The sequence below is a fragment of the Vulpes vulpes genome, chromosome 10 (genome assembly GCF_048418805.1).
Source record: "Vulpes vulpes isolate BD-2025 chromosome 10, VulVul3, whole genome shotgun sequence".
In the NCBI taxonomy this organism is placed as follows: domain Eukaryota; kingdom Metazoa; phylum Chordata; class Mammalia; order Carnivora; family Canidae; genus Vulpes; species Vulpes vulpes.
This window is the reverse complement of record NC_132789.1, coordinates 82,423,998-82,444,615: the sequence shown is the minus strand read 5'-3', so window position 1 is coordinate 82,444,615 and position 20,618 is coordinate 82,423,998. Positions and strand designations below refer to the sequence as shown.

General features: G+C 33.2%; 1 protein-coding gene across 3 annotated transcripts in view; it reads left to right on the top strand.

Annotated features, from left to right (window-relative positions):
- The window catches only part of SLC10A7 (solute carrier family 10 member 7), a 241,172-nt gene that overhangs the window by 70,194 nt on the left and 150,360 nt on the right, over window positions 1–20,618 (top strand). For all 3 annotated transcript variants that reach the window (XR_011994971.1, XM_026018166.2, XM_072724783.1), the window contains exon 5: window positions 3,050–3,088. Coding sequence is in view for 2 of the 3 variants with exons in the window: in XM_026018166.2 (XP_025873951.1) it covers window positions 3,050–3,088 (39 nt within the window). In the remaining variant the exon portion in view is untranslated. The remainder of the gene's footprint in view (window positions 1–3,049; window positions 3,089–20,618) is intronic.

Sequence of the window (20,618 nt, the reverse complement as noted above, 5' to 3'; positions counted from 1 at the left end):
TGAATTGTAGGACATCCAGCTCATGTTGGAGAATTGCTTGGTGGTGTGGGAAAAAACATGTTAAAGGAATTACACACAGTTTCAAAATTTGCTTTTTCACTTTAAATATCTTAGCCAACTTTCATATGGGTGTATGCAGATCATCCTCTTTTTAATGGCTTCAGAGTATTCCTTGGTAATTCTAGATTTTGTTTAACTCTATTGCTACGTAGCAGTAGTAAACTTTAAAACATTATTTAAGCATATTTATGTAACTGTATGTAACTGTATCATAATAGGGAGGCTATGGGAAGTAAAACAAGAAGTTGTGAAAGAGATGTTTATATTGAGTTGAGACTAAAGTCTTAATCTGCCATTGCTATTGTTTGGCTGTGGAGCCAGGTGTCAGATTCAGTCTTCTGCCAATCCTTGGATTCTGTCAAACAAATAGAATAACTTAGTAGCAGAAGACAACTTTGGACATTCCTGGGAATCTTATTTATTTCAGTGATTCGATTAATACACATGGAGGTGCTTAATCAGATTCCTTCCTCAGAAGACTTTAATTTCTAGTGGGGCAAGGAGGCACATTATCTGAGTAGTGTGAAAAGAGCCATGCCCAAGTAGGCATGGGGACACTCAATCCACCTAGAAGTGTAGACGTATGTGTGTGGGAGGAGGTGATTGAAAGCTTCTTGGAGGGAGTGGCTAAAATAAGTAGGAATTACCTAGGTAGAGGAAGGGAGAAAGATAATAAACAGCATAATGAATTTAAGGAATTGCAAGTAGTTGAGTGTTGTCAGAATATAAAATTGGAGGCAAGAAAGATGGACAGAGACCTGTTTACGGAGGGCCTTGTATATGGTGCTGAGGAGCCAGAAATGCCTCCTTAAGTCTAAAGACATGCGTGCCTCTTATATATCAATTAAATACTCTCTAAATATTTATCAACGCTCTTTGGAACTCTGGAAAACCTAATTCCCTTATATACTGCAAGAGTAGAATTAAGTCAACTTTTAGCTCAATTATTTGTTACTGTTGAGCCCAAGACCCTTGGTTCAGTGTCTGATTTCACATGATTCTTCAGATTACCCAGCACTTTCATCAGCCATTTCATGAATGATTGCCAGAGCTCAGTGCTTGGGAGCACCGAGTGGTAGGATAGACAAGTGAGTTCAAACTCGTCAGCCCTGGCAGAAGAACAACTAAGACGCTGGCCTGCAGCATCTCAGGTGCCTGAGATGGTCTGTCCCTGTCATCACCATCATTTTATAAAATGCCAATCCGCGTAAAATTCATTGTTTGTGTTTCAGTTAAAAAATGAGAACTGATTGGAGTGGGAGAATGGTGATTTGATCTGATGAGTAGTAGCTGACTTGTTTTGCTTTGACTTCTGAGTCTTTTTTATTTCTAATGATCCATGTTTTTTTTTTTTTTGTTTTTGCTTTTGTTTGTTTTTAAATACTAGCCCAAACCATTAGTTACCTTGAATAAGGCTGGTGAAAGGCACTGGAAAGCAACACATTTGGAAGAGAGGAACTCAAAGAGGAATGCCTCACTCCTTTACTTAGAGGAGATCAATCCATTTTAAGGGCAAAATAGAGTCTAGAAATAAACAGTGTTTGTGGGGAAGTTGCATTTTTAATTTTTTGTAGGAAGGAAGGCAGTATTCCCAGTTGATCTTATTACAACTCACTTATTTTTACAGTTTTACTATTTTTCTCCACACATTATGGAATTCCAGGAAAATGGGTTAAATATGTTGCTATAGTTTACAATTGTCATCTGTAATGTTTTATTTAGCCAAATCTTTTTTTTTTTTTTTTTTCCTCTACTCCCTGTACAACACAGAACACCATATGCCATTGTCACTGTCAGGAAGCAAAGGTTTCCCTGGTCTGTGCCTGTGCCTATGTTTATGCCACAGAGGAGCTGTGGTCCAGTGCCATCTTTTATTGATAGGGCCAGCAAAGGAGAAATCTAATGAAATTATCAAAGCTTTGAATTAATTATGAACTTGAATAGGAGAGCTAAGCTCTCTGGAGCCAGGGATCTCATTACCCATGCACTCTCATTGCATCCTCTTCTGGAGCAGAAGGCATTTTCAGCTATAGCTCTTAGCCTGGCTTTGGACTTTATTCAAACTTGCTAAACTGACATCCTTTTCTTACTACGACGTGGCTGCTAATGTCCATGATGATTAATTTAATTCTGCTCTGGATCTACAGAAGATGTCAATAGGTTTTCTCAACCCCTCCTTTTGCTTTTTATTATTTTTTCTTTCCCTCTCCTTTTGTCCCCACCAAATTGGATGTTATACAAGTTTTTATCCTTTTTGGGTAATATGAGAAGCTTTCAGGATTCAGTTGTAACTTCATGGAATATAGTGATTCATTTAAAGTTAAGAACTATATTGTATCTACTATGTATTCCCTGGATATTTAGGTAAGCACAAAGTCAAATATTTCTTCTTTGAATTTTGAACACCAATTGTTCCACCAAGTGGAAGTTTTTCTTGCTTGTTTCTACTTTAGAATTAATGGTATAACAGTAACTTCCATCCTCTTAGCAGCATTGTTTGTATTCTAGTATGTGTTGTATGGGAACAACAGATCTCACTTTGTGAATGTAGCTCATAAAGCTCCCTGATGCAGAGTACTTAATATTTGCTTTACAATTCTGGTTTCTCTTTACATGGTAATATGAAAAAAATTTTTTTGATAAATAAATCAACCTCTTTTTTAAGTCTAATAGCAAAATCAATAACAACAAGATTTTGATTTACTATTGGTGATGATTCTTTGGTACTGTCATATAGGTTCAAAACATCTCATGGCAAACCTTTTCTGCTTGCTTTTGAGACCCATTATTTATGAATTCATAAGCTGCAGCTCATCTATCTTAGTAAAGTACAGGCCACTGGCAATTTTTATAAGCAGTGACTAACTTTGCTTTATAGAGTCAATGTTTTAAGGTTTTGAGTAGTGGGGGATGGGAGAATGATAATCTTTGCTTTTCCTTTTTCTATTTACTTTCAATGAGTGTTTTCCCCCATTTATTTTCTTTATAGGCAGCTGCAATATTTAATTCAGCCTTTGGAAGTTTTTTGGTAAGTAAACATGGTTTAACTTGTCTATTAAAACTTTTGTTGTCTATATGAAAGATCTAATGAAAATTGGACTTCTTTTACCATTTAGTTAAGTGTAAAAGTTCTTGAATCTTTTTATATGCCATTAGGCATACCTTGAAAAATTATTTGATAAATAAAGGAAATGTTCTCTTACAATATAATTTGGAGGTTTGGGGTTTAATATACCATTTAATGGATTTAAGGAATCAATTAAAACACTGTGTGTCTCCTTATAGAAGTTATGTCAATATATTGATCATTTAATGAGGTCTTTTAGATTATTATTATTTTGTATCATGGGACTAGGGATTTTGCAAAGGAAACATGACCCAGCTGGTCAGAAAGGGAATGCTAATTTACTTGTTGACATGTCATTTATTTTGTACACTTCACTGTCAAAGAAGCTACTGTCATGGATACTTCTGAGAAATCTTTGTAAAAAAAATTTGAAATGAGAAAATAATTGAGTAATTTGCAAGAAAATGCAATATTGTTTTGACATGTGAGCTGTAAATTGTATAAAGGTTAAAAAATAGTCCAGTGTTCATAAGTAGAGCCAGTATGATTATTATGACAATGCTATTTTAGCATTTTCAATCATTGTTTTTTAGATAATGAGGTAACAAAGATTTGGTTTGTGTGATGAAAGAATGAGAAAGAAACTGAGTTTTCCATTAGTTGAATATTTTTGCTTATATCCTCCCTAAAACTTTGCCAAATTCATGAAAACAAATTAGAATATTTTATTTTTAGGTACATAATTCAGTGACAGATATGAAGTATAGTGATAATTGAGAATAAAATCAGTGGGGTATAAAATAATTCATGAATCTAGGCAAAATATTAATTACTGCTGTTTAAAATATTCTTTATGTCACTTATGATTGTATGTATTTGAATGTAGCTGAAGCTTTTAAGTGTATTGTTTACATAGTGTTAATTCTGTGAGTGCTACACAGCTTTTAAGGTCCCAGTGTCATAGAGCCTTTAATGATGTCGCTTCTACAAAATATATGCTTAGGGTATGTCTTATTTTTAAAGAAGTAGTAATGTGATTCCCAATGCTGTATTATTATTATTGGGTTTTAGAAGAGAGCTAATAGTGTCTATTTAATGAAAATGAGCTCTTGAGCTACTTATTTCAGACTCAGTAATATTTTGTGAAATTTTTTTTCATCTAAGTATTATTTTCTGTATATTGTCACAATTGACAAAATAATATCTGTAAAATATGATCTTATTGGAAGCCAGTTTTTTTTTTCTCTATGGTTTGGAATCCTATATGTCTACTATCAAAACATGATTTCTAAGCTAGATCTCTTACTCTTTAAAATGTCTACGGTAATTGAGAAAATACGTTTGAGGCCGTTGAGTAACTAAAGCAAAATGTACTGTCCTTTAGTTGGAAGATAAACTCCCTAAGTATAGTTTGAGTTTTGCACTGATTGTATCAACGATGAACAACCATATCAGAATATTTTTCTCCTAGGCCCGTTTCTTGGTAAGATCCTGGGAGGTAAAACTTGTTCTGGGGACTCCTTGGAATATTTTTTATGCTCCTTTCTTCTGAGAAGCATCCTCACTCCTTAGTCTCCTGCTCTGTTTCCTCTTTTCATCTTTTTTCTTACCTTAACTCAAGTAATCAAAAGTGTTTATTGATCTCCTACCACACTAATATGTGGAAGATGCAAGGAATAGGATGTGGGTCCCACTGTGCTATGGAGATGACACAGAATAAGAAATACAATGTAAAAAGTTAACAAGTTACACAAAAGATGTTACTAGATGATGTAGGATTGTGTGTATGTATGATGGCACAGGTGATAGGCACTCAATTCAAAAGTCAGACAAGCAATTTCGCTGAGCCAGGCCTTAAAGTATGGTAAGACTTAGCTAGTAGAGAAGAGAGGAGAGGAACTGGCAGAGAGGCACAAGTGTCTTTTCCCATTTTTCCTACCTATTCTGTTCCTTCCTTTTTCTTTCCCAAAGTTGGAAATTACTGGAAAGGGTTTGAGAATGAAAATGAAGACTGGAAATGTTTTGTTCTAGTGTTATAAGAAATAATAATTCTCTTTCCTCCCCACCCCTCCCCTTCATTGTTCCAACAAACCTTATGGACTATGTTTGAGTCTGGGCTCAACCAGTCAGAATTTGGTTCAGATTATTGAACAGAAAAATAATACTTGTGGCATATACAGGATAAAGGTTTATTTTTCCATTATCTAAAACCTGGAAGGAGACTACCATGTGTTGTATGGTGGCTTCATGGTCTCATTGTGGACAGATATGCCTATCTTTGTCTTCCATCCTCCACAGCATGCACTTTCCTTCCTTAAGCTTGTCTCAGTGTCCAAGACAGCTGCTGGAGCTCTAGCCCAAAAGATACCTGGATGTAAAGTCTTTACCTTGCAAAGACACAGAGGAGTGCTCCTAAAATCTAACTTTGCTTTCTTTAAACAACATTCCTGGAATTCCAACAGTATACTTGCAGTAATATCATATTGCATAACTTATTCAAATGATCATACCTAGCCAATGGAGAGACATGGATATGCAGCAATTTGCTAAGAGCTAAAAATTGGGGTTTCTGTTACAAAGAAAGAAGACAATGAATATTAAAAGACAACTGACACTTTCTGCCTATAAGCAGTGTACAGCAATTGCCAAGAATTCAAAAAAAAGAGATTAATCTCAGTTGAATGATATGAGAAGGGTTTAGGGAGAAGCTGGTGTTTGAGTTGGGCTTGGGAAAAGGACTTATTTTAGAGGAAGGAAATTCCAAATCATAACCTTCATGTTTTATTTTGTTATTCTTTTTTTTCACTTAATTTACTTTTAAAAAAATTTATTAAGTTTTAATTTTAATTCCAGTATAGTTAACATACAGTGTTACATTATTTTCAGGTATACAATATAGTGATTCAGCATCTCCATACATCCCCCGGTGCTCATCATGGCAAACTCTCTCTCTTTTTCTCTTTGCTCATTTGTTTTCTCTCTTGAATTACATATATTAGTGAAATCATATGGTACTTGTCTTTCTCTGACAGACTTATTCCACTTAGGATAATATTCTCTAGCTCCATCCAAGTCATTGCAAATGGCAAGATTTCATTCTTTTTTATGGCTGAATAATATTCCGTTGTACATATATACTACCTTTTCTTTACCCTTTCATCTGTCAATGGACATTTGGGCTGATTCCATAATTTGGCTATTATAAATAATGCTTTTATAAACATAGGGGTGCACATATCCCTCTGAGTTCATGTTTTTGTATTCTTAGGGTACTCAGTAGTGTGATTACTGGATCATAGGGTAGTTCTATTTTTAATTTTTTGAGGGACTGCTGTACTGTTTTCCATAGTGGCTATACCAGCTTACGTTCCCACCAATAGTGCAGGAGTGTTCCTTTTTGTCCATATCCTTGCCAACCCTTGTTTCTTATTTTGTTATTCTTAAAGGGTGGTACTTGTTAGAGTATTTTGGAATTTTCTTTATGAATGGAAAATATTAACTTGTTCTTAAAATTTAGGATTAGGGGTAGTAATATGGTTTCTGGAAACAGACTGGCTTGATTTAAATCCTTGCTTGATTGAATTACTAGTCTAATTACATGACCTTCCCTGTATATAAAATGGTGTAGATAGTACTGAAACTACACAGTTGTGGTGAGAATTAAATGGGATAATCTGTATAAAATACTTGTATGATCTAAGTTTTGTCCAAGCTCTGCCATGAATTTTTTTTGTTCAGGGACATCCATAAAATGAAGAATTGGTTACCACTGACTAATGATTCTCTGATTATTCTCTGGTTATAAGTGACCATTTCTTTTGTATTTACATAGTGGAATTTGAAAGAATCTGAAGTAAATACCTTCAGATTACATCAAAACTTTGAATGAAAGGCTTTTATTAGAAGAATTTTTGAAGAAAGAACTCTGAGAGCATTTTTGTTGATTTTTAGACATCTGGGTATACCAAATAAAATACTGTACATATTTATAGCTAGTTTAATAATGTCCCAGGTCTAATTAAAACACAGTGTTTTTAACAACTAATTGTTACAGAGAACTGCGTTGTTGCTTTTTTTTTATGTAGCTAGGCTGGTAATAACCAATGATAGATGAATTCAATTTACATAAATTTCAGACCAAGAGAATATTTTAAAATCATGCCACAGAGGATTGCTTTAAGTTAAGAAGTTAATGTCATTATCTCCTCCTCTCATTTAAATTGTTCTGTTTACAATAATTGTGAGCATAATAAGTGTTTTAAGATTTCCCACTTGATGAGATTTTAATAAAATTTGATAGTCACCACTCTGAATAACTAAAATGTTATCTATAAAAATTTTTTTCTATGTAAAACCAGGCATTTCAGGTTCAACCATCTCATGTATTGCTTCCTCATCAAAAGAAAGATCTTTTAAAAAATAGATATTGGCAACTTTTAAAACAATTCCAACTGAAAAATCTTCTCTTTAATGTAAAAAGGTTTAACTGTGCTGAAAAAAATTTTGATCACATGTTTTGTTAGACTTTTGGCATTTTTGGTTTGGAGGCTGAATTCAGTGTTTCCATGTCTTCAGCAATTACAGGTTAAAATTTAAAAGGAAAAGGTAGAACTTTTTCTTTTTAGGTTCCTCAGCCTACTTTATGATTTTTTGTAACTCTTCCAGGAGTCTGATAATTCCTGAGGAAACCCTGGTGAGTAATAAAATTGATGCTGCCAAAATGAGCTTCTGATAACTGTGTCACACCTTATAGCAATTCACAAATGTAAGGATTTCTGAAACATTACCAAAGAGATCTAAAAAGTCAAATCATCTTTGTGAATGCATAACACCAAGTCTAAGAAGGATCTGTAAGAGTTACTGTTTACTTTCTAAATATCTTCCCTTAAAGTATCAAAAAATGGGCTTCTTTTATGTAATTCTTTTAAAATAGTCATTACTGCGTTACTAGAACCAGCAGAAGCTATTCTAAGATGGATAAGGGTTAAAAGGAACTCCTTGCCTTAAGCTGAAGAACTAGCCCAGAACATAGTTTTCTTCCCTTACCCTATTGTTGCTCTGTCTTCCCTCTTTGCTTTGGCTGTTCCACCATTACTACCAAGCTTTGTAGTAAGATTTGGATAGTTACTGATACTGTTATAGTTGCTAAAAGAAAAGAAATTCCAAACGCAAATGCCATGTTTTAATAACCTAGGATGTATGTTTACCACCCTGTTTTATTCTTCCTTTCTTGTACAAAAATGTACTGAGCCATACTTGGCATGGTCAGAAAGGAAGCACATTTACTTTGTTATCCATTGATTGCTGTGCAGCACTGCTTTTTGAAAATCAGCAAGAATTTCAAACATTAATGAAGAGGGTGAAGGGTTGTAACCAAAGAAGACTCAATTGTTACCTTAGTTTTCTCTCACCTAAATTTAGCATGTCAATTTTTAATTTGATTTATATTTTTGGAATACTCATTTTGTGTAACACTGAAAACTATGCTGATTTTTTTTTTCTTAGTTTGCTTAAAATCTTGACCAACCCAAATTACTCAGTTGAGATCTTGGTTTTCCCCCAAAAGTTCATAACTCATTTATAGAACAGGTTTTTATTTTCATTGAGCTTACATGCCAAAACAAACAGCTACAGTTCTAAGCAGTTTTCATTACAACATTATAGGATGTTATTTCAAGTTCATCCTTTACTGCTAAGGACTCAATAAAACCAGGATTTAAAATAACCTGTTTGGGGCTTTAAAATACCTCATGAACTATGTTCAGACAATGGAAAACTGGTTTCTCCCTTTATAAAATGGCACCCATCATCATGCTATGTATTTCATTGAATCACCTTTTTGGGCAAATGAATATCATAAAAGTTGGATTGCTGAGAACAGACTATTGTTTTAAAAAAATGCAATTGGTTCAGTTAACAGTATGGCACAAAATAGAAAAATAGGATGTAAAATTAACACACATATACTTAGAGTCCATTAGATTCAAGGCCCTTACCTAGATACTGAAGCAAATACACAAAACATAAGTACAATAACAGATTTAAGAAAGCAGAAAGACAAGAACTGCCTTCAAGGCAGTGTCCTCCAAATTTCAGGCACTTTTACGACTTTTGCCATGTTGACATATTATTTGTATTATTGTTAAAAATTTTAAAGGATTTTATTTTTTTAAGGTAATCTTTACACTTAAATGGGGTACTAACCCACGACCCTGATATCTATAGTCATATGCCCCACCCACTGAGCCAGCTTGGCACATCTGAAACTCACTTGTAAAATATAACTTTATTTCAAAGTGAAACTTGACATCAATGCATAAACAGTCTTGTTATGAGTAGAAGGTAACCAAAATGAAATCAAATGACAAAAAGCTATTATTAATTTGTAACTAAACTCTGCTGCCAACATAAGTCCAAAGCCTGCCCTCTTTTTGATAAAAAGTAAAATTAGTGCTGGTACCAAACTAAGAACAATCATGCAATCTAAAAGATTGAAAATATTTTTTGAAAAGAGAGCAAGTTTTATCATGAATTTTCTGCTCATGTGTCCTTTAAGTCATCTTGCTTTGACTTCCACTTTGGGCAACACTGTTCTCTCAGGTCATTTCTCAATCATTTCATCACAGACTTGAATTAAAACCATTGGGGGAGGTCAAATGAAGAAATCCCCAGAATCAGGGACTCTAGCAACCTGAACATGTTATTGTTTCTTTCATCAGAGTTATTTTCCACATGACATTTGCCCAGAAAAGCAACATGCATGTGTGCCAGTCATGTTTGTAGAGGTAAAAATATGCTATAATGCTTGAGTAAGGAAAACCCTGTGATAGCTACATTTGGGTTTGTTTCTAAAACAAACTCTTACTTGACTTGAAGAGCAGTCAGTGTGAATAAAAATGGTCTTTGTTACTTAATAAAAATGTATAGAATCCTTACCTACTCCATTTTAGCTATGTCTGTGTTGTCTGACAGGACTTGTGTAGCAAGTAAATACATTAGTCACAGTGACCATTTTTCTTGCAAATTTGTGACATAGATTTAATTATAGGAATGACCAGCAACTTACAAATCTAATTTTGGTAGAGGCTGAGGCAACTTTTTTTTTTTATTTTAATAATGATGGATTTTTTTAAAGCAATGATTTCATTACTATTTAAAGAAATCTACTGGTGTAGAACTAGCCAATTGACTGAAGTTATTTTATTACCCTTTAAGAAATGCCATGTACTTTCATTTCTATTTTTATTAATTTTTAAAATATCACTCTGGAAAATACTTGCTCCTATACACATTTAGATAAAAATAAATAATTATAAATGGGGAGGTAGGATACTTATAAAGGGCCTCCTACAAAACATTATCCTGGTGGTTGGTTAAAATGACTAAATTTCCTTAATTCAAATTCAGCCTACTACAGGATTGCTTAGTTTATGGCCCTTAGTAGGAGACACCCACTAACTAGTAATTGATGATAATGTGGTAGATAGTTCTCATTTCTCCATACTAAAAGTTTACTATGATTAATCTATTTATTAAGCTAATATTTGGGAGATCTGGGAATAATAATGCAGTGAGCCAAGCAAGGTTTGTGTCTTCAGCTGCCTTACAGATTCTCAGGGTAAGAACATCAAATCCCATGGCAGGCAGGGGAGAGGAGGAAATAATTTTCCATTATTAAAATACGTCATTGACTCAGACCCCATTGCCATTCCAAAATAAATCTGGACATACGGAAAGAAGCAGGAGGGCATCTGAGCTTGCATAAACCATATCAACTTCTAGATTCTACCAACCAAAAAGAATCTTTTTATTTTAATTACTGGTTTTTATGATAAAGCAATGCTAGACATCTGAATTCCACTGAGGAATCAGGTTTTTTAATAAACATTTAGCACTTCTCAAAACCAATAATCTGTGTTATTGGAAATGGCAGATTGTAATTTGAAATAAAAAAAAATCAAACATCAGGGTTTTTTTTTTTTTTTTTTTTAGCTCTAATTCACCTCACATCATTGTTTGACCTGATATCAATTTTATTTAATGAAGTATTTTTGGCCTTCCTACTATGTGCTAGGCTCTGGGCAAGGTTCTAGAAATCAAGAAGAAGAAAAAAAAGGAATTTATGAGGCATCAAGGAGTATAAAAACTCCTGGATTTCCATGGCATTTGTCCCAGTATGATTCCCCAAACTGATTCCTTAGTCACCAACTGATTATTTGAACTCAACAAAGTTTGAAGACCACTTATTTTAACTGTAGAACTCCAAGTAAAGTAGTAGATTGTCATCTCCAGTTATCACAAAACAAACAAAAGCCATTCCATTTTTATTACAACTTTAAGGAAAACTAGATTTTAGGTTTGTGGGTCCGCCAAGTTAGCTGTTTTAAAAAGCAGTTTGTCAGAGACCAGATTCAGTTTCTAAGTACATCAAAAGCTGACTTACAAAAGTTACTTACAAAAGTATCTTAACCAAATATAACTTATTCTGTGGGAACACTGTGTTCAAAATTAACTTTAAAAAACTATTATAGTAGTATATGTTTATTATAGAACTTTTGAAAAATCAAGATAGAATCATCTAGATATAACTAATCATAGCATTTTGGTGTATGTCCTTTGTATTTTTTACATATAGTTAGCAAAAGTGGTATTGCATCATATAGACGATTTTATTTTCTGAATTACCCTTTAACATATATAAGCACTTCCTCGTTTTCTGATTTCTACCTTGACAACTTGATTTTGCTTTATATAATAAATAATATACTGTATAATATTCTTTTGGATGAAGTATTGATATTTATTTAGTTATTTCTCCATTGGTAGATATATGGGTTGTTTATATTCTTTTACATTATTAAAAAAGCTTTCACATTTTTGGACATAGATATTTGTGGTTCTCCCTTTTAATTTTCCTTTTTATGAAAAATCTCTAAAAGAGCAATAACTGAGTAAAATACTACGAACTTTTACAAGATTGTTGATGCTGTTAAATTGCTATCCAGAAATACTGAAGAAAATTATCATCCTAACATATGTAGGTTCAGAAATATTCATTTTCCTTTATCTTCACCAACTCTGGTTATTTATTTTTTTAAGTTTTAGCAAACTGATATTTTAATCTTGATTATAATTTTTTGAGAAGTTGATCTTTTATTATCTATTAATTGGCTATTTGAGATTCGTCTATTGTTGGTTATTTGTTCATATCCTTTGCTCACTTTTCTAATTGGGATGCTTATTTTGGTTTCAAAGTGGTCTTTATATATTGAGGATATGAATACTCTGTTACATATATTGAATTTATTTGTGTGTGTGGGTGAGAAGAGATGATTTTTTTTTAATTTTTATTTATTTATGATAGTGACAGAGAGAGAGAGAGGCAGAGACACAGGCAGAGGGAGAAGCAGGCTCCATGCACCGGGAGCCTGACGTGGGATTCGATCCCGGGTCTCCAGGGTCGCGCCCTGGGCCAAAGGCAGGCGCCAAACCGCTGCGCCACCCAGGGATCCCGAGAAGAGATGATTTTTGATCGTCAGAAGTTTAAAATTTTTTTAAGTCAGATTTATTGAGATACAATTTTTATACAGAAAAATTGACCCATTTTAGATATACAGTTGTGAGTTTTGACAAAATGTATACAATCATGTAATGACCTCCTCACTCAAGACAAGGAATATTACCATTTCCTTCAAAAACTCTTTCTTTGTAGTCAGTCCCCTTCCCCAACGTTAGCCCTTGGCAATCACTGGATTTTTTTCTTAACCTTTTCTTATGCCTTTTCTAGAAGGTCATGTGAATGGAATCACACAGTGTGTAGCCTTTTGAGTCTGGCTTCTTATCTTAGTATATGCTTTTGTGATTCATCTTTTTTGTTGTATGTATCTATCAGTAGCTACTCTTTTTTATTGCTAAATAGTATTACATTATGAATTGACTGGTTGATGAACTTCATATTGTTTCCTGTGTTTGGCAATTATAAATAAAGCTGCTCTAAGTATTTGTGTACAGGTTTTTGTGTAGATGTATGTTTTCATTTCTCCTGGGGAAAATACCTACAAGTAGGATTGCTGAGTTATATGGTAAGTATGTGTTTAATATTGTACAAAACCACCACACCGTTATCCAGAGTCATTGTACCATTTTACATTCCTACTAGGAATGTATGAGGAATTCAGTGCTCCACAGCCTGGCCAGCCCAAGGTATTAGCAATACTTTTTATTTTTGTAGTCTAATAGATATACCAGGTATATCTAATATGTTAAAAAGCAAAGCCCATTATGTGAGTTCTGTAAATACAAATAAGTTTGAAAGCACTTGACCTGATTATGGTATCATTAAACAAAGAAGTTAATTTATGTCTTCACTGTCCTTCCTGGGTTTGTTTGTTTATTTTTTCATGTAATTCCAGTTTTGTGGTTTTACTTTGATATCTACATAGTGACATATATGCTTGTCCCTGAAAATGATTAGATCAGTGTTCATGACTGTTAAAATTTTTCTCTATCTTAGGATATTATACGTGACATTAATACAGTTACTTAAGATAAAATTATTTGTTTGAAGTGTAAATGGATATGTACATAGAAGAGTAAAAATTATAGAAAGCTAGGGATCCCTGGGTGGCTCAGCGGTTTAGCGCCTGCCTTTGGCCCAGGGCGTGATCCTGGAGTCCTTGGAATTGAGTCCCACGTCAGGTTCCCTGCATGGAGCATGTTTCTCCCTCCTCCTGTGTCTCTGCCTCTCTCTCTCTCTCTCTCTCTCTCTCGTCTATCATAAATGAAATAAATCTTAAAAAAAATTATAGAAAGTTCATTTTGATGTTTATCAATTAATCTGCAGATAGTCACACAAATTGACAGTAAAATGCTTCTATTTGGAAGATTATAGAATAAGGTGATAGCTTTCTAAATAGAGGACTTTTCAAAAATAAGTTTATAATTTAAAAAATCTGATCAATTTGACTTTAACTTTTATAATTAAATAGGCTCTATTGATCGGGGGAAGAAGTCTTATGATGTGAACATGGTGGACACTAACATCAAAGCATCACAGATGAACATTGATTCATGTTTTACATGTTCACTGATGGTTATACCATGAGTTCACAGTGTATACATTTTCTTTCGCTTTTGACAGGACAACATACTTATTTGCTACTTCTGGGTAGCTTTCTCTGTGAGGTTTTTAATAAGTAGAGTAATTATATTAAAAATGTCCACCATGTGTATAATTTATAGCAATGTTTGGTCTAGTGGTCATTACTTATGGTTTAATTTTTTGTCTATCAGATAATTCTCTTGTAAGTAGTTATTTTCTAAAATGTTCCTAGGTTTCTACTTGAAAGCTAATGCTGTTCTTTTTATTTTTCATTTAGGAGAAGTAATGTTTATTAACATTTTTGGACCTTTGGTAATTTCCAAAAGCCAACGTGATACATTCTATCTCTTTTCTTACTGCTATCCTGTACATTGTTGTGAGGTTAACTTCGCATACTACTTTTATATGTCACTCCTATACCCCAGTGCCTTTGGTGGCTCTTACTTGCTCACCACCTTGCTGGCTGTTCAGCCATCCTCCCAGAGGGATGAGGATCCCCCCCTCTCTGGTACCCTTCTTTCGTTCCTCTGTTCCCTGTTGAGTTGCTCTTCTCCCTCTCCTCTCACCTCTTTGCTTACACTATTCTCATCCTTTTCATATCATGACCATCTCTTGAAAGACTGCCTGCCCCTTGAAGACTGCTTCCATCTTTTATTGATAGTGGCTACTTAGCTCTTAGGAAGACTTTCCATCAAGATTATAACTGGTTAGTATAATTAGCTTAAAATAGTGACCTCGCCCACTTCTGGCAGTTTTTATCATCCTCTTCTTTTAATTTTTTTCTAAAATATGCATTTTCTAATGTATTGCATATTTATTTATTGTGTTTACTGTCTCCCTTTATTCAAATGAAAGCCTCCATAAAGGTATGTATTGGTTTTGGTTGTTTTGGTTGATTTGGTTCACTACTGTATCAACACCACCTGAGTACCTGGCACGTGATAAGCACTCCAAAAATATTTGTTAAATGAATAAATAGAAATCATTCAATGAATGTTATTTTATCTTTCTTCTTATATCTAAGATTGTAAAATGTCTTGTATATGATATACAATTAAATGTATGTTAGTTGTTACAATTAAATTTTGGATTAGTTTGACAAAAATTCCAGTATCACTTTAATTGATTATCTACCAAATTTTTCTTATTACTGTTAAAGTGATTTTAAATTGTAAGCTTTTAGTTTCAATAAAACTTATGCTACAGCCAAAATTTTATTGCTTTATAGTCACCATGTTGATTTAGAATGGGAGTGGAAACTCATTATTATAAGTTATATCTAAGTAATAATGAGTAATTTATAAGACTTCCTTCTTATAATAACTCTCTGTGAGTAGATTATGGCAGATTATCCCTATGTAATAGATTACCAAACTATATGCTTTTATCATTGAAATATGTCAGAAAGTTTTCCATAAAAAATACTACAAGTGTGATTACTACATATATAGAGTGGGAAATTTATAAATGAGGATATAATAAATGATTGCCATTATATGGCATTGTACAGAATTGTTGCAGTTAAGGAAAAGTATTTTATCATTAAAGTTTATTTTTAGCAGTTTGTGAAATATATAATATAATTAAATTGACAAAAGAAGGCTGAATTATTAAACAATGATGAAAAATTGTACAGTATCCTAGAGGAGAGATAAAAATATAGGTCTGAAAAATAGTAGAACCAAATCAATGGTATGTAAAAACAAATCCATATCTGACAGTCATTTAAAGTACTTAGAAAATAGAAATGACCAAAAAAGAAAAAGAAGGAAAAGAAGAAAGCCAAGGTAATATAATGAGGAAGCAGATAACTTGAACTTGGCAACATGATATGACAGCTATGAAAGCTAATGCAGTTCCTTCTTTAGAAGCATCATGTTACAGCCTCTGCATTTGAGTTTGGTAGCTTCATAATTCAGAATACTGCTTTGGAAAAAAAAGAATATTGCTTTGACTTTGGTCTTCTTATCTTGTCAGGGGTTAAAATTTGTTAAGTGAGATATAGAAAATAGAGATGTGACTTGGCCTGGAGGAGGTTTGGAGAGTGATATATCTCTATATAATGGAGAAAGAAGAGACAGAATTTTAAGATACTCCAAGGAGGGATGTATAGTAAACCAGACATGATTTTTTAGTGGGAAAGTTGGTCCCATTTCCCTATGATAACCTAAAAAATACACTCATGCCATCTGCTATTTGTAATAGCAGCCCAATAAGCCATTCAGAATTCCTAATCAGTAAGTACTGAGGTATATAGATTTGGAACAGAACAGCTTTTCAGTCTTTTTAGTAACTAAAATTAACAAGAAGAAAGGTTATTTCTTGTTTACAAAAAAAAAAAGGTAGATCGACATGTTAGCTTTTTTCTTTGCTTATTTCTACTTCTAAAGAAGACAATGAGTAGAGATGATGAAAAACATGAAAGAAATATAAAGGCTTTTTGCCTTTTGTCCTTTAGTTCATGGGGGCATTTTCTCTCAAAATGCTTGAGTCCTGATTCTGTATCATTAAATGTCTCTATAGAATTTTGGGTTCATATCTCATGTAGTTTCAAGCCAAAGTTGTTGAAGTCAGAAGATTAAATTTCTAGCTCTAAATAAAACTGAATAAAAACTCCCATTGGTGTAGACAAGTGGTTAAAAATAAAAGGCTAAAGTGTGTAACAGTGGAAACTCCCTACATTTGGAAGAATACTTCCTCTTGTAACAGAATACTATTGTTATTTTTTGTATGAATTTTCGGATATATTTGAAAAGTAACACTGAGATGTCCCAAAGGAGCAATCTCAACAAATAACCCTTAATCTTGAAGCAAATCTTCCATTGTGTCTGGTTTTTTTTTTTTTTCCAAATTCTAAAAAAAACAAAAACAAAAACAAATTCTATCAACCTGGTGCCATAATTACTATGGGTTTTCTAGTGACAAAATTATCATAAACTAATGAAACTCTCAAATAGCATTGTGCATCTCTGATAGTTTTTCTAGATGTTGCTGGCCTTCATTTTTATATGGGAATTGTAAGTAGTGAGTCACCTAAAACATATATTTTGATATGTGTTTTTAAGAAGACAAACAAATTAGAAAGGGAAGTTTTTCTCCTTCAAGAAAAGGACTGCCACATAGTTCTTAAATAAGTTTTTCTTTCTCTGCTGGAAATCACTCTTGATATCTCCAAGATCTGAGATCTCTTTTCTTGGCTTCAATCCTTCCTTGGCATGATGTCACCCCTAAACAGAATCAGTAATATTACTGGTTTTTTTCTTTGACTATTTGAATCATCCATTTTTTTAAGACATTGAGTTTTTCATTGCCAGGGATGTAGGTGGCATATACTTTGTAAATTTACAGTGGTCCTGTTTCAGAAACTGATTCTATGCTTCCATCTCACAGGGATGAACTCACATTGATCATATTCACAGAAAACAATTTATGGAGCAATCAGTTAAGAGTGGAAAAAATTGTTATGAGAAACTCATAGACAGTTGGGTTGATGCCTTCTGTCTTCATGGCTAAATCCACATGAGAAGATATTTTAATGAGAAGTTCATTTGGTAGGGGACATCTGGGTGGCTCAGTGGTTGAGCGTCTGCCTTCAGCCAGGTCATGGTCCTGGGGTCCTGGGATCAAGTCCCGTATTAGGCTCCCTGCAAGGAGCCTGCTTCTCCCTCTGCCTATGTCTCTGCCTCTCTGTCTCTCATGAATAAATAAATAAAATATATTTTTAAAAAGTTCATTTGGTAGGAATGGAATTAGAGGAAAGAGAGGTAGGGAAATAAATTCTCAGTTTGATTCTGTCAGGCAGTTGTTAAGTATATGGATCTGGCTTTGCAACATGGGTATGTTGTTCTTGGAAACAGACAGGTTCGCCCTTTGGACCAGGGATCTTCTTTCCTAAATGGTATTTAGATATGTGTTCTTAAGAGTTACTTTTGGGTATTTTCTCAGTGGTTCCATCGCTGACTGGTTTGCCCTTTAATTGATCACCATACCTTAAAGTGAAATCTTGCTGACATTGAAGCCATTTTAATGTTTTAAAGTGACTTTACATGTCTTCATTGCAAAGGCATTTCCTTTATTGCCAAGTTCAGAGATAGGGAAGACACGTTAATATTTTCATTTTGTATTACCTATATAGCTGGACTGACCAACATGGTAGCCACAAGCCACACGTGGCTGTTTAAAATTAAATTAATTAAAATAAAATAAAATAAAACATTTCATTCCTCAGTCACACTAATCACGTTTCACGTATTCAGTAGCTATCTGTGACTGCTGGTTGCTGTATTGAACAGTACAGAATGTTGAACTTTTTTTTTTTTCATTGGAGAAAGTTCTGTTGAGCAATACTGGAGAGAGATGTTTAACTGGCAAAGTATTTTCCAGTTATTTTTTTAATATAATATGGGATCAAATATTTTCATATGTCTTCACTGTGATATATTTATTTTAAGTAATAGCCCAACTTACGATTCTTATCCTCTCCAGTCATATATACATACATGATCAGCTGGTCAGGGATTTTGTTTTTAAAATACTAGTTGTTTAATTAGCACTTATGCATTTTACTTACAACAAGGTTCTCTTCTTATAATTCTAGACTTCTTGCTTTTTCCAACACTGTGCTACTTTAATAAATTAATAATACTCCTTCAGAAATGCTGACATTGCCAGGAAAATAAATGCAACCTTATATGTATAAAAGCTGTCCTTCAGAAAATAGTATACTGTTATACTAGAAGTGCCTGAAAGTCCATTCGTTTTCAGTCTGAATAGGATTTTAACTTGTGTGCCTTACTCTGCATTTAACAACTGTTCTCATGGGACTATTATAAATTTTTTTATCTGCTTTAACGTCTGTCACATTTGAAAGATTATTTTCAATAAGACAAGTCTTTCTTACATGGTAGTTTAACTAGGTCAGTGATTTTCTAACATTTGAATTTCATTGATCAGTAAAATTTCAGAAGAAATTTTGGGGAGCGCCTAATGATTTTAGTTTTGCATTTTGCTAAATAAGAACTACCACTTCTTGTTGTCATCATTTTATGAAAGAGTGGACATTTAAACATGAAACCCAAAAGGATGGGTTTTATCTTTCATTTATCATTCATTTATCATATTATTTATCAACTTGATGATAGCTATATTACATTCTTCTTCTTTTGCCCCATTTATTCCTTTAAAGTTTTGACTAGTCCCAAGCCAAAACTTCACTGTGGAAATTATCAACCTTTGTTGGTTTTCTTCTTCATTGATCTTTTTTATTTTTTACCACCTCTGTTTGGCATTTTGAATTATAATTTTGATTTTTCAAAGACTGTTGCTATTGAAGGAAATTCTGTAATATTATTAGACCATGTGATACATGATAGAGATATATCAAATAAGTTATGTAACAGTTTTGACTGTGCCATCTGTTAGCCAAATACTCATTTGTCTAATTCATATTCTGAGTTAAGTTTGTCCAAGTTATACTCCATAGGAGCTCAGAAGAAATAGGTATCTATCTCTTCCAGAAGGAAGATGAAAACAAAGGAATCAAGGCAAAATGACTTAAGTAGGCCTGAGAATCAGTTTCAAAGAAAAGACTCTTCAAGGAATATGGATAATATACCTTACTTGTTAAGAGCTTGGAATTTTAGGGAAAAAATGTAGTTTGGAAAAATAATGCTTTTAAGGTAACATTAAATATATATTTGTTATATATATTATTAATGTCTAATAACTACTTGTAGACTTTTTATGTGTTTGGTGGGCTCATGAAAAAACTTCTAGTGTTTTTATATACACTCATATATATATTTATTCATCCATATTCTTATACACAATTGTTCTTATATTAGGAAAGGTTATTTTTTACTGAGTACTTTAAAGATAGTGGGTTCAGTTGTAGCTACTGGGAGGAGTACAAAGATCCCCAGGCACAGCTTCTCCTCTCCTAGATCATAGCTAAGGTACTGGGAATAGGGAGTATCTCCCACAAGGGATGGTATCAGAAGTTTTGCAGAATAAATAGAATTTGGGGTCTTTATTCCAGACTAGGACAAAGGAGGTCTTACTATTACTGATTCTTTATTCGAATATCTATCTAGTAGGGTTAGTCTTTAATGACTTATAATGTTAGTGTCTTGTAGACAGAATCTGGTATAATCCAAAATGGATAAGTAATACATAGAAGAAGGCCTAGTCTAATATTTGTCATAGCTGAATTTCTGTAGGGAAGGTGTATTTGACCTGAAGAGCCTGCCAATTAAATTATTAGATTTTTTTAGTTACACTTTTATGCATGATTAAATAGTAATAAATAAATAGTAATATTAAATAGTAATAAATAATAAATAAATAAATAAATAGTAATAAATAAATTAAATAGTAATGTTCTTTTTAGGT